At 38.6% G+C, this 15,464-nt stretch overlaps 1 protein-coding gene across 1 annotated transcript in view; it reads left to right on the top strand.

The window, feature by feature from the left end:
* Positions 1–15,464, top strand: part of ZCCHC4 (zinc finger CCHC-type containing 4) — a 43,393-nt gene that overhangs the window by 10,013 nt on the left and 17,916 nt on the right. The window contains exons 4-6 of the mRNA XM_012807447.2: positions 2,916–3,191; positions 3,647–3,727; positions 10,908–10,980. Coding sequence (XP_012662901.1) covers positions 2,916–3,191; positions 3,647–3,727; positions 10,908–10,980 — 430 coding nt within the window. The remainder of the gene's footprint in view (positions 1–2,915; positions 3,192–3,646; positions 3,728–10,907; positions 10,981–15,464) is intronic.

The raw sequence follows: 15,464 nt of genomic DNA on the forward strand, positions 1-15,464 counted from the left end.
GGTGAGCTATAGGCGCCGAGCCCCCTCCTGCACTTTTAAAGCAGTTTTTAGAGTTTTGTGGTTTGGTATTCCAGCAACTTCCGAGGTTGATTAATCAGAGTCATTGTTCTGTTGTCTTCAGCATCACTATGGAAACGTCTATTTTAAACATTTGGACAGTAAGTGGATGAAGACCAAAAAAGGATTAAATATAGTCTAGAAAGTTATATTATTCTTTGTGACACAGCATTTTTTGCATTCGATTTAATTTTTATGATATTATAGGGGTTTAAGTAGGGCGACCATAGAATTTTAATCCAAATTTGCGTACTTTTTTTTATGGACACTTTTTGAGAGTTCCTCAGATGGAACTTGAGGATGGCAAGTGTAAACCGGAATTGTCCTGGGCAACCAGGAATAGATGTTACCCTAGTAATATGTGGATTGTTAGGAGAAATTAACTTTTTCCCCTTTAGTTTTAGCTTTACTGAGGTTTAATAATTTACCTACAATAAATTGTCAATAGAAAACTTTATAGGTTGATTTGCATCTTTTTTTATATTTTTCCATGTCTTTGTTATCAAGCTCATGTTTTTCTCTACCTTTTTGAACACATGGAATAAATATAGTTATAATGAGTGACTGAAATGTCTCTGTCTCCTAATTCTATCATCTTTCATTTCTGGATTGGTTTGGGTTGATTTACTTTTTCCCAATCATGGGTTCATGCTTTCCTGTTTCTTTGCATACCCGGGAATGTTTGGGTAGAACACAACTCAACGCGAGTTTTACCTTATTGTATACTGGCTATTCGTAATTCCTTTACACATTTTTTGAGCTTTGCTCGGGACACAGCTAAGTTATTCTCCACAGGAACTGAGCAGGATTTGGCAAACGGCAGCCCGTAGGCTCAACTCTGGCCATGCTTATTCATTAACATTTGGCTTGTGGCTGCTTTTGGGCTTTAATGACAGAATAGTTGTGACATAAAGTTGAGACTTGATGGCCTGCCAAGCTCAAAACATTTATCTGATCCTGTACAGAAATAATTCGTTGACCCTTGGGGCTTGTCTAAGCTTTTCAGGCAGGAAAGAGCCCCTTCGTTTTTTTTTCACTACGGAGGCAGTGCTCTTCTGAGGACTCTTCCTCCTGCTTGGGTATAGTGAGGCTCTTCCACTCTGGCTTGTTGGTAGACAGACCAGCCTGGGCCCTGGGTGTGTATTCCACTGATCATTCCACTGCTTCTTGTTGGGGGTTCCTTTCTTTGCCTTGGGCAGTGTCTTCACAGGTGTGCTGAACAGTACTCAGCTGAAGACCCAGCAAATTTTGGAGAGCTCTCTCTCTCTCTCTCTCTCTCCAGCTTTCTGCTCTCCCTGTACCGCACGTATATTCTCCAGGACGCTTCCTGTTAATTCTAGCTGCCTCAGCCTCCCCAGATTCTCCCCTCTGTCTCATCAACTCCTTGAGCTCTGTTTGACTGTCCCTTATTGTGCTGCCAGCTCTCCAGGGGCAGTCAGCTGGCCAGTTGCACGACTCACCTCATCTATTCCCTTTCCTCGAGATTCATTGTTTTGGGCTTCTGGTTGTCTAACATCTAAATACCGTTGTTGTGTATACTTTGTTTAAAAATTGTTTTGAGGGCCAGAATGGTGCGTTGCTGTTACTCTGTGATGGCTGGATGTGGGTGTGGACAGCTTCAACACTGAGCCTTCTGTGATGGGAGGTACAGGGCATTCAGGCTTTGCTGCTGGTTCTTTTCACTTGCATTCCGCCGTCAGGGGCCCTTTCCTGAACTGACATTCCTGCTTTGAATTACTAAGAAGTTTCTTCTAATATTCCTCGGTCTCCTTTTTCTTTGTAGTTACAGATAAAGCTGTCAAAAGAACAGCTATGGTAGAATTACTGGCACGATAGCTTATTTCTTGCTGCAGCCATTCAGAATATCTGTTAGTCACTGCCTTGGATGTGGAACTGTGCGTAGAAACAAAAATTTTTAATACTGGCTTTGTTTCCATGTTATGTTCTCAGTTTTCACATTACCGTTCCCAAATTCAGTTCCATGGAAACCGTCTGACTCTTCCAAACTATTAAGAATCCTTTAGTGCACTGTTTAACATGCTTGGTTTTAGACATTTCCGATTCTCTTTGGACCTCAATAATCATATTGCTTTTTCTTCTGTTTCCTTCCTCTGATTTCGTAATTGGTATCACATATACAAGATCAGCAGTTTTTAAGAAATACTGACCATGATTATTTTCCTCCCATCAGTAATCTCTAATAAAAAAAAAAAAAAGAAAAAAAATGGTGACTTTAAATCAGACATAAGGGCGACCTGAAAGAGATGAAGTGGGATGTCTAATACAGTCTGTCTTTAAGGCGTTGAATATTGTCCTGCTGTTTGTGGAGTAATCTTATAACTACCTCTGTCAGAAATGCTAAGAACCGAGGAGCTTTGTAGGAACATCTTTCCTTTTAGGAGGTAATTTTTCTTGTTAAGTGTGCCGTAAGAACTTGAAGAATGATCTTAATTTCTCATTTTAAAATGACTGTCAGCTGAGCCAGACTGTTTAGTACTTCCAAGTTGGAACACATGGATTTGTCAGTAAATTTAAACTTGATAGTTGTCATTACTACTAAGTTGTTTGAGTCATATATTATATTCCCATTTTAAATGGATATTGATCTTCATTCAGTGACTAAATTGGAGCATCTCAATTCTTATGAAATTGCTGATTCTTTCCAACTTCATAGATATGCAGCCAGACGTAAATTCTAGCTGACATCTCCCGTTTTTTTTTTTTTTTTAACCTGCTTTGTGCAATACTCTTTAGGAAATAAGAATACTTTTGAGATACCAAAAATAGCAAAAATACATCATCTTTAAAAAAAAACAAATTTAAAATAACATTGCTTTTTGTTTTATTGTATCTTGAAGGTACTTGAAGTTCATCGAGTTGCCCATGTCTAAGAGGAAGTTTTGCCAAAGATGTCAGCAGTTGCTATTACCTGATGAATGGGAGAGGCACCGTGAGCATCAGGTCATGGGTGATATTTCTGTCGCCCAGTTACGAAGGCCCAGTCAACTCCTTTATCCGCTAGAGAACAAGAAGGCAAATGCCCAGTACCTGTTTGCTGATAGGAGCTGTCAGTTCTTGGTAGACCTGCTTTCTGCCCTGGGATTCCGAAGAGTGTTATGTGTTGGAACACCAAGGTATGTTAAATGATTTTAAAAAATCCTCTTCTCACCACTTGAGAAATTAATCAGACTTTTATAAAGTAGTTATTTTTCTATGTATTGAGTACAGTGTGAAGCTTTGAGTATTCAAAGGAAGTGTAAAAGCATGGTCCCTCTTTTAAGGAATTTGCAACCTGAAATGAAGGAATCTACAATGAAGAGGAATCATCGTAGATTTCTTTCTGATGTATGATAGGAGATTCTTTCTGATTTGACTCCTAAATTGTTTATCATTTTAGTCTTCTCTGTGTCTGCTCTTTAACAAATACTTGCAAAACTGAAACCTTGGTTATACCTGCCAAATTCTCCTCATTGTTTCATTGAAATAATCAGAAATGCCAGAAGAACACTGAGGGGTTTGGTCGTTGTTTGGCTTACTGTCTATGGCATTTGCAAATTCTTATGAAATTTGCTTTCACTACTTCCTGTAGGTTGCATGAGCTGATCAGGTTGATGCCGTCAGGTGACAGGAACTCCAACATTAAAAGCCTTTTACTGGATATTGATTTTCGGTAGGTTTACAAAATACAATATTTATCTCCTTTATTGTCTCCTGTTTCTTTTTAATGCTTTTCTCTTCGTGATTGTTTATAATCTGACAACTCTGTAATTAACAATTAGAAGCAGTAATTGGTTCTGAAGCACCTTTTTAGTCCTATAAACTCAGCATGTAGTCATCTGTATTTCAAACAGGGAAGCATCAATTTCTCCTTTTGCTAGGAGATTTCCTCCATGAATGAGTCTAATTGCCTTTGGTTTATAACTAAGAGATGGATTCCCAGATTTCCTCCATGAATGAGTCTAATTGTCTTTGGTTTATAACTAAGAGATGGATTCCTGTTGAGTAAAGTTTCTTCACATGTCCGTGTTCAAAGATAATTCTGAACTGCCTCATACTTACTGAGATTGCCAGAATTTTGTTTCCTCATCAGATCTTCAAAGTGTGAGAAGCCATTTCTTTTAATATATTTTACCTTATGAAGCACCTGTTGTCTTTCACTGAAAGTAGCCTGAAGTGAAGGGATTATTAACCAGGGAAGAGATAGGTCCCAGGGGAGGGGAGAGCAGTAGCCAGCAGAGAGGCCATGTGGGAGGGGGTCAGAATTAAAGGGCGTCTGGTGTGTTGGAACAAACAGGATGGGACAGAGTGACAAACATACCTTGAATCTCTCCCCTGGTGGTAGTTCGTGCTTATAAAATAGATGTCGAACATGGCCATTCACTGTCTCCATAATTCTGGAGTTTCCAAGTGTGTTCTTTCAAGTTTCTGTTACTGTTTGAATTCCGGGAGTTCGAGGTGAATTTACAAGACACTTTCTCTGTTCTTAGTATCTTTTCCATGTTCTTGATTGTATTATGGGAATCAGGTTTTGAGTTTCTTTTTATTTGGCTCTGACTGAGTCTATATGGCCAATATTCCAGTATTTCTTAGAGAGATTCTATGAAATTAAATATGTTTTCTCTCCCTAAAAACAAGGCACACAGACTTTTAAAGTGCAAAATGTCACATGAACAAGTATAGCTTTTATTTATGATCTATGTATGAAAGACTTAATAATAAAATAAAACAAGTATAGCTTTTATATAGTTTATTTTTCTTTAGATTTCAAGTCAACTTTAGGTTGTCTGATATAATCAATTGCATTACTCAGAAATACACTTGATCTTAGCCAAAAGGCCGAGAAGTGATCATTACTCAGAAATAACTTACACTTTATCCTTCCTTATTAATAGACTAGCCTGTTAACCACTCGACCCTTGTTAACAGAACTAGCACAGTTTCAACATCTGTTTGGCGTGAGTGATCCTTAGCAAAATGATAATACAGACTTCCTAAAGATGCACTCAGTTTACTTTTAAATTGAGATCAAATTTACATAATATTTGCCATTTTAAAGTGTGTGTTTCAGTCCTTTCTTGTGTGTCTCCCTGCTGCCTCTTTCCATGTCTGCATTTCCTCTTTTCGGAAGGATACCAGATTGGATTAAGGCCCACACTAGTGGCCTCATTTTAACTTAATCACTGTTTTAAAGGCCCAATTTCCAGATAGTCACATTCCGAAATACTAGTGGTTAGGGCTTCAACAAGGGCTTTAGGGGGACGCAGTTCAGCCCATAAGAGATATAGCTAGGAGGAGAATTGCTGAGTTCTATAGTAACCTTATGTTTAATTTCTTGAGGAACTAACTGCCCAGCTGTTTTCCAAGTTGGCTGTACCACATTATGTTCCTACCAGGAATATATCAGGGTTCCAGGTTCTCCAAATCTTTGCTAATATTTATGATTGTCTTTTCAAAGTGATATTTTATTGTGGTTTTGCTTTGCACTCCACTGATCGCTAATGACGTTGAACATCTTTTTATGTGTTTATGAGCCACTTGTGGATATTTTTGGAGAAATGTGTATTCCAGCCTTTGCCCATTTTTTAATTGGTTATTTGTATTTTTATTTTTGAATCAAGGAAGTTCTTAATATACTCTGGATACCAGGCTCTTATTAGACATACGATTTGTAACTGTTTTCTCCCATTCTGTGGGTTGTCTTTTCACTTTTGATGAAGCCCAATTTTTCTCTTTTTTCCTTATTTGGCTTATGCTTCAGGTGTCGTGTTGTCTAAGGAAACTCTTGCCTACTCCAAGGTCATGGGTACCTCTTTTCTTCTGAGAGTTTTATAATCTTTGCTTTTACATTTAGTCTTTGGTCTAGTTTGACCCAATTGTTTAATATTGTATGAGGTAGAAGTTCACTTTCATTTGCAGATGGTTGCCCAGTTGCCCCAGCACCATTTATTAAAGATAAAAAGACTGTTCTTTCCCATTGAATTGTCTTGGTACTCTATTGAAAACCAAACCATATATGTGTGGATTTATTTCTTGACTCTAAATTCTGTTCCGTTGGTCTTTGTCTTTGTGGTAGTCTCACGCAATCTTGATGACTACTGCTTTATAGTAAATTTTAAAACCGGGAAGTGAGAGTTTTCCTGTTTTTTTCTTCTTTTTCGAGATTGTTTGGCTATTCTGGACTAATTGTATTTCCACATGATATTAGAATCAGCTTGTCAATTTCTATACAGAAGCCAGCTGAGATTTTTATAGGGGTTGCACTGAATTTGTAGATCTGATTGGGGCGTATTGCCATATTAAGTCTTCTAGTCCATGAACATGAGATGACTTTCCATTTATTTAGGTTTTCTTTAATTTCTTTAAATAATAATCTTGTGGTTTTCCATATACAAGTCTCATACTACTGTTGTTAAATTTATTTCTAAGTGTTTTAATTTTTTTGGTGTTATTACACATGAAATTGTGTCCTTAATTTGATTTTGTAGTGTTTATTGTTAGTGCCCTGATTTACTTTTTAAAAATATTATGTAAAACTACAGTTGACCCTTGAACACCATGGGTTTGGGTCCTGAGGGTCCACTGGTAAGTGGATTTTCTTCCATCTCTGCCACCTCCGAGACAGCAAGACCAACTCCTCCTCTTCCTCATCCTCTGTCTGCTCAAGAGGAAGATGAAGGCCTTCAGTGATCCATTTTGATGAGTAGTTCATATATTTTCTTTCTGTATTATTTTCTTTTCTCTAGTTCACTTGATTATAAGAAAACAGTATATAATGCATGTAACTTACGAAATATGTGTTAATCAACAGTTTATGTTATCTATAAAGCTTCCAGTTCATCAGTAGACTATTAGTAGTTACGTTTTTGGAGAGTCAGAAGTTACACTTAGATTTTTTACTATGTGGAGGGTGTCAGTGCCCCTAACTCCTAGGTTGTTCAAGGGCCAGTTGTACATATAGTATTTACCTTCCTAACCATTTCTAATTATATAGTTCAGTGGTGTTAAGTATATTCACGTTGTTTGTAACCGACCTCCAGAACTCTTTTCATCTTGCTGCATTTGCTTTCACTTTGAAAGATTTGTATGACCTCTTAGCTGTTTAGCCTGTAAGACCGTGCCTTTTGGTTTCCCTTTCTTGCACCTCTAATTGAAGTCTCCTGGTCAGAGTAGGGCCTAGACTCTACAGGTGTCCTCAAACTGCAGCCCGCGGGCCACCTGCCGCCTGCCGCCTGCCGAGGACATTTATCTGACCTGCTGGGTGTTTTTGCCGTTGCTGCCTGTCCTGCTTAGCAGCCGACTTGTCCCAGGGCTCACAGTCCAGCCCTCCACCGGTTTGAGGGCCAGTGAACTGGCCCCCTGTTTAAAAAGTTTGAGGACCCCTGGCCTAGAGGATGTAGATAATATTATTTTATGGCTTACGGAATATGCAACACTTTCTTTTCTTGTCTATAAACTTGTGTGTGTGCATTGCAAACAACTAACAGTGTTCTGTTGGAGACGTGGTTGGTAGCTTGGTTTCTTTGATAGTGTCGTCTGTTGCTGATTCAATTCTGTCTAAAGGCAGCATTCGATGTTAAGAGACAACTGATTTATTGAAACACATTAGTAGTCAGAATGAGCTCAGGCTGTTGCCTGTATGTGTAGTATGATGAAATATGTGGTTGGTTTAGATTTTTCACAAAAGACCGCAGTTAAGTCAGGAAAAATACTCCTGTGTAGTGCTGAGTGGCAATAAATAGTTACTCTTGGCACTTTGGCTTTGCGTCGCCTTCCCAAAGGTCTATCCAGGGCTGCAGAACTGCCTCGCACCCCAGTGTTCCATGTCCCTGTGCTGTAATAGCCTTTCTAGGGGCATAAGATGAAGTTAGCATTTGCTAAGATGGATTTCTGTATGCTCTAATTTTAGCAGGAAAGATGTGAAACTCTATTTGGCAAACTATTATCCAAATAAAGTTATGTCAAAAAAATGAATTTCTTAGGTTCATTCCGTGAACTAATTTTATTCAGCTCTTGATTACATTTCCTGTGTGTGGAGCATGTTTCACACTTGGTAACTGGCTCTTATTTAAGGAGAATGAATGGCCAAATTAAATGAATGTCCTTTTGAGCAGTTTTCAAGTGCGTGTATTTCTGATTGGTTTTGTTTGCCTTATTCAATGGAGAGAATAATTCTTTGTGGCCAATTTCATTTTAAGAGGGCAGTGCTGAGTGGTTTTTCATAAATTAAAATATGAATAATTGTGCTTCTTTGTTTGTGTTGATGGAAACTTAGAACTGAAATCTTGGCTTTTTCTCTCTCTGGCTCTGCGCACTGCTGCCCAGAATGTTTTGGCCAGGTGGGCTGGGTGGAACTTTTTTGTAAATCAAATTTGCTTTTCTAATTTTGAAAGATGACTCCTGTATCTTTGTGAAGCAATGAAGAAAATGAGGATTAAATTTTAAAGGGATTATGTTTTCCTTTGCTCGTCCTTATAAAGCAATGTGAGCGGGAAGAAAACCTTCAGGTGATAGCTGACCCCTGGCTGTACTAGTATTGATATTCTTTTCTTAATCATCAGTTATTTGAAATTTAGTTAAATAGGAAAGTATGTGTTTAACAGTAGTTGACGCTGCCTCATGGTTTCTGGGATACTTAAATATTATTCAGTGATCTAAACCTTTTGTTTATTCCTTCTGTGCAAATTTGTTTTATGAAATCAGCAGATGTGCTAACAGTGTCTTAAACGATCAATTGAAGGATGTTGTCTTGAGAATGGTGAGCAGCGATTTGTTCATCTCTCTAGAATGAGAAAAAATAAGATTTAGATTATGTTTTAGCAAACGTAAATGTAATTCCCTAATAATAGGGGCATTGAGACATAAATCTTCATAGCTTTATTTTTTAAAGTAACGATACTTAGCATTTTAGTATATGTGTACATCTGGTATTAAGGACTTTATATGTTATCTCGTTCTTTTCAACTCCTATGAGGTCGAAACTATTACTTTTCTTTTCTTTTTTTTTGAGACGAGAGTCTCACACTGTTGACCTGGGTGGAGTTCTGTGGCATCACAGCTCACAGCAACCACAAACTCCTTGGCTCAAGCCATCTTCTTTTCTCAGCCTCCCGAGGTGCCCACCACAATGCCTGGCTAGTTTTTCTATTTTTAGTAGACAGGATCTCACTCATGCTTAGGCTGGTCTCGAACTCCTGAGCTCAGGCAATCTACCTGCTTTGGCCTCTCAGAGTGCTAGGATTACAGGCATGAGCCACTGTGCCCAGCCAGACTATTATTTTCCTATTTTGTAGATATAGAAACAGAAGCTTAGAAAGGTTAAATAACTTACTAAGATTATATAGCTAATAAATGAGAGACTTGTTGTGTGAAACAGGACCATTCAAGTATAGATCTTATTTTTTTAATAGGGAGAAGATAGACACATGCTTTCCATTACATCTAAAAATAGTTTTTTAAAAAAATACGGTGTTTACACATCTGTAATCCTAGCACTCTGGGAGGCTGAGGTGGGTAGATTGCTTGAGCTCACGAGTTCGACACCAGCCTAAGCAAGAGTGAGACCCCTGTTTCTACTGAAAATAGAAAAACTGAAGCAATAGGATCACTTGAGCCCAAGTTGGAGGTTGCTATGAGCTGTGATGCCATGGGGAGCCCGACTTGGAAGTTGCTGTGTGCTATGATGCCATGGTGAGCCTGAGTTGGAGGTTGCTGTGAGCTGTGATGTCATGGAACTCTACTGAGGGCAACAGCTTGAGACTCTGTCTCAAAAAAAAAGTACAGTGTTTTACTATGTTGCCCACGCTCAAGCAGTCCTCCTACCTCAGCCTCCTGAATATCCAGGCTTGTGCCCACACGCCCTGCTGTTTGTTGTATGAAACATGCACCGTGGATGATGAGTCAGTTACAGATGGTAACGGGTAACTGAGAGTAGAGGTCCAGGCAAAGAAGAGCCACTGGCACGGTTTAGTTCAAGAAGTCATATAAGTAGTGATGTGTGTGATTTTTTTTTCAGTCTTTCCACTAGGTTTTAAGTTTCTAAGAAAGATGATGTGGTTCATATATGAATTATTTATAATAAAATAGTCCAAATTCCAAATCCCATGTGGTAACAGAGAGGGTTCTATATTATAGGGAAAACTCAGAAATCAGCAGGAAAGACATTTAGACCCTTTTACATGAGTGGGGAAAACATACAGATGACAGCACAAACACAAGGGAGAGAAGACTGGGTCTCATCAGTAATCAATGCAAATTCAGAGCATAATGTGCTATGAGCTTTGCCTGGTAAATTAGGAAAAACTTTGAAAATGTTAAAACCCAAAGCTAGTACTCTTATTCATTGCTGATGGCATTTTAAACTAGTATGTTAGAAGAATGAAATAAATACCCCTGTTCCCTGGCACTAATTTAGTAAATGTGAAATGGACATACTGTTTTTTCTTTTATATTGAGAAGCATATTTTACTAAACTTACCTTCATCAGACAGAAGAACTTTGTATTAAATACTCTTTTTTGTTACCTATAAAAGAAAATAATAGCTGTTGAGCAAATATGTTGATTTAATATTTTTCTTAAAATTATTAGCCACCAGAGCTGTATTTTAATTGTCAGCCCATTGTAAGCTGAAGTTGCATAATAATTTGTCAGTAACCCAATAGTTTATGTGTCATCGTCTGGCCCACAGGAACATGTACATTTTATAAGTGAGTGTTCTATAGTTTTGCCACTGGTTTATTATTAACGTATTACTTTATTATTTCTCAAGAAATAATAAATAATTTATTCATTATTTTTGATTTACTTATCACTATGACTGAGCAAGTAACTCCCATAATACATTATTTTGCAGGTATTCACAGTTTTATATGGAGGATAGCTTTTGCCATTATAATATGTTTAACCATCATTTCTTTGATGGAAAGGTAAGCATTATGACCATCATCTCTTTCTTCTCTTATTGTAGAATAGCAAATTCCAGAGTACCGTCTGTGTTATTTTTAAAAGATTTTTCAAGATGAAATTGTGGCTGTTCTACTATTTATTTGTATTTATTTTTGGTTCATTCACTGTGTGATTATTGACCATCCAGAAGTGATTTGTTATTCCCTTCCTATGACTTTTCACTGCTTTTTGGATGAAGACCCACATTCTTGCCAAGGGCCATGGGGCTTGTTCTCCACCCTTTGCTGTTTTTGCACGGGGCACGGGGCTTTCATCTTCAACTGGTCAGCTTCTTTTTACCTGCTGGCTTCTCGTCTCCCTTTGCCTTGATAACTTCTATTCATCTTTCAGAACTTTGTTCCAGCTCACTTCTTCCAGGCTTCCCTGACCCCAACATCCAACAAGGTCGAGTTTTTCTTTGTAGATTTACAAAGGAATTAAATACATGTGTCAAGCAGGGGTGCATGGGAAATCTCTATGGCTTCCTCTCACTTTTGCTGTGAACCCAACACTGATCTAAAAAAAAAAAAAGGGTCTGTAAAACAAAAGGGCAGTGGCTTAAAAAAAAAAGCTTCTTTCAGTTTGATGTTAATAATGTTGCTGAGAATAAACAATATCGCAGAGCTAATATTTGGGCCAGTATGAGCTCTTTGTCAGTTCTGTTATACAATAAAATCAATAACCAGCCAAGTAATGACACCTGACAGGAGGTTGGCCAAAACTGTTTTGAAATTATTGAGCAGACAGTGCATACAGAGGGTGCCCCCAAAATGTACACACAGTTTAAGAAAGGTGAAAACCATATTAAATTTAAAATAAGTTGCAGTTGACTTGTGCAATTACAAGAAGTGCTCACTGTGACTTGTGTTCATCTTTTGTTATCTGTAGGTATTGAGTATTACAATTTTAGTATAGTTTTTTCCTTTCTTAAAATGTGTATACATCTTTTTGGGGCCCTCTGTATATATAAATTTTTAAAAAATTGTTAACCAAGGTTAACTACATATTGTGTTTTGAGATATTAATGCTAGAATAAAAACTGAGTAAAACTAAAAATGTCAGTACTGGGGAAATGAAATCAAATACTAAATTGTTGGTTGGGGTTCGAAAATGAACCCTTTGATTTAAAAAGTATAACACTTCCAGGTGGCGCCTATGGCTCGGTGAGTGGGGCGCCAGCCCCGTATACCGAAGGTGGCGGGTTCAAACCCAGCCCCTGCCAAACTGCAACAATAACAACCCAGGCATTATGGTGGGCACCTCCTGTAGTCCCAGCTACTTTGGAGGCTGAGGCAAGAGAATTGCCTAAGCCCAGGAGTTGGAGGTTGCTGTGAGCTGTGTGACTCCACGGCACTCTATGGCGATAAAGTGAGACTCTGTCTCTACCAAAAAAAAGAAGAAAAAAAAGTATAGCGCTTCCTCCATTTGAATTACTTTAGCATTGGGACATATATTTTTCAGCCAAGACAGTCATTGCAACCAAGTATTGAAATAAGCAGTTAGATGTGCTTCACTGTCTCCCAAAAGGTTTATGTGGCTGGTGATTATGAGGGTTTGAGAATGGAGGAGGTGAGCGTGAAGGAGAGCTGGGAGTTGACGTGCCAGTGGGTGATGAGGGTTGTTTCTACCAGGACAGTGGCAGTGGGAAAAGGGAGACAAGAATGGATTCTGTGAGAAGTGTAGTTGGGGAGAAGTGGAGGCTGACTTTGTGGTCTGGTCTACGTTTGTACATTGTTCTTCACAACAGAGGGTAGTGAAGTTTGGAAAGGTTTGAGCATGGGGGTGTCCGGTATGGCCTCTTGCAACTGTGTGGCCTTGACTTTGGAGCTGAGGTCAGGGCTGTCCCAGAAGATGAGGACAGTGGGTGAGGTCTTTTTGTTGTTGTTTGTTTATGCCATACCATGCTTTAGCTTTTTATTTTGAACAATAAAGACAAAATAAAGGTTAAGTACATAATGGTTGGTTAGCAATTTCATCTGTTTTTTTTTAAGTAGCATATAGGACAGCCTATAGTATAATTTACTATTGACACTGTGTAAGGAATTACCTTATAAGTTTCTAGAATAATGGCTAGAATAAGCTGCCAAGATCGAACGCTACTTTATCTTTCCCTGAAGAAAACAGCTGTCCAGCTAAGGCTTTCCTTACTCTCTATTTTAGTGGCAACTCTAAATAGCACTGCAGCTGTTGAGATTGATCTGCAGGAACCCATTGTTTTAATGATTTTATTATCCGCCCCTTTTCTGCCTACTCCCGGAGTTAAGTTTCTCCTTAGAGATTCACCAACAGCTAATCTATCACTAAGTATTTAAGTGTCTGCTCGATGCCTGATGCCTGTGAGGCCATCCAGGGTGCTTAGGACAACAGAAGGCTCAGCTGCTGCATCTCAGCACCTTACAGCCCTTTAGATTAAAAAGCAGGAGTTCCCTTGCATAGGATTTTCTCTTTACAAATCATGTAGTCCTTAAGGTATTACAAAAACCCATATACCTTTATGGTAAAGTATAAAATGCCATGAAACTTTAAAAATGTGTGCCATTTTGTATATCATAAAGTATATCTTTGTATATCTTAAAGTATGTATAGAGGACAGCTAATTAAAATGCCAGGTCGGGTGCAGTCGCTCATGCCTGTAATCCTAGCACTCCGGGAGGCCGAGGCAGGTGGATTGCTTGATCTCAGTAGTTCAAGACCAGCCTGAGCAAGAGCAAGACCCCATCTCTACTAAAAATAGAAAAACTAGCTGGTCATAGTGGTATGTGCCTGTGGTCTCAGCTACTTGGGAGGCTGAGGCGAGAGAATTGCTCAAGCCTAAGAATTCAAGGTTACTGTGAACTGTGATGCCATGGCATTCTACCCAGGGCAACAGAGTGAGACTCTGTCTCAGAAAACAAACAAACAAACAAAAAACCCGGGCATTATTTTGGTGATAACCGAGATGAAAGAAACAGTTAAGTTACTGTCCACATTGTGGTGTGACACACATCTTTTTCCCATAGGTAGTCAACATTAGGGCCCTCAGCAACTTGTAGTGGGCTTTGACATCATAGATTCTTACCTGGAAAAAAATATTCTGTTAATGTTTTTTAAATGAGGGGTTAAGGCAGTGGTTCTCAACCTGTGGGTTGCGACCCCTTTGGGGGTTGAATGACCATTTCACGGGGGTTGCGTTGCCTAAGACCATCCTGTATATCAGATATTTACATTTACATTACAATTTATAACAGTAGCAAAACTACAGTTATGAAGTAGCAATGAAAATAATTTTATGGCTTGGGGTCCCCACAATATGAGGAACTGTATTAAGGGGTCGTGGCATTAGGATGGTTGAGAACCACTGGGTTAAGTCATCATTTACTTGTATGTTTTCTTCGTATACTTTTAACTCTAGGAATTGGAAGGTTTTCACCATTGTCATCTGTGCTTTAAATCCTTGTTCACGTAAGCAGGTTAAGGAAGTGCCAGGTAGCACTTGCAAAATGATTAACCTTTTTGACAAACGGTCCTCTGGCTGTAGGAATTTCAGCAGGAAGTTAATGAAGATTCTCCCACGGAGAAAGGATTGTGTTGTGGGTTTTTTTCTCTCATCAGTTGGGCCTTCTAAATCGATTTAGTAGGATAGCAAAATATATTTGATAATGACATGCATATAAGCTTATTCAAGTATAAGATGCCTGAAACTTTAAACACATGTGCCATTTTGTATATCGTCAATGCTAATTTACTTTTATAGGTGAGTATAGCCGGCCCTCTGCCTCTGTGGGTTCCACATCTGTGGACTGAGCTGTGGATCAAAAATATTAAAAAAATATATGGTGGCATCTGCGCTGAACATGGACAGACAATTTCTTCTTGTTATTATTAAACAATATGGTCGAACAACTCTTTCCCCAGCATTTACATTATATCAGGTATTATAAGTGATTTAGAGATGATTCACGTATACAGGAGGATGTGTGTAGGTTACATCACATAGGCAAACACGTGGCCTTTCAGATCAAGGACTAGAGCATTTTGGTGTGTGGGGAGGTCGTAGAACCAGTCCCCCAGGGATACAGAGAGATGACTGTACTTAAAAATGACTTCCAAGTCAGTTGATTGGAGATACTCTTGTAGGCATTTCTCTTTAATAACTTTACCCCAAGCAAGAAATGTTAAATGTCCTCATTAATGTTGACTTTACGATTACTAAAAAACACTTAAGTTAGCCTTGGGAAAACATGTTAATAGCAGAGTTTCACAGACTGGATAGGCTTTGTCACTTGTGAACTTTAATTTATTGACTTCCTGTGCATGTTCAAATATGCCTGTCATTTACCTGATACTCAAAAACATGTGCATGTTTCACTGGTAATTTGTAACTGTTATTGAAATGAATTCATGGCAGCGGACGAACCAGGTAGGAGGAAGATTTGTCCTGTTCCTGTTTGTGTCCCCAGTGTGCAGCCGTCTCTGCTCTGTTTGT

The sequence above is a fragment of the Otolemur garnettii genome, unplaced genomic scaffold (assembly GCF_000181295.1).
Source record: "Otolemur garnettii isolate 467f Iridium unplaced genomic scaffold, OtoGar3 scaffold00069, whole genome shotgun sequence".
Taxonomy (NCBI): Eukaryota; Metazoa; Chordata; class Mammalia; order Primates; family Galagidae; genus Otolemur; species Otolemur garnettii.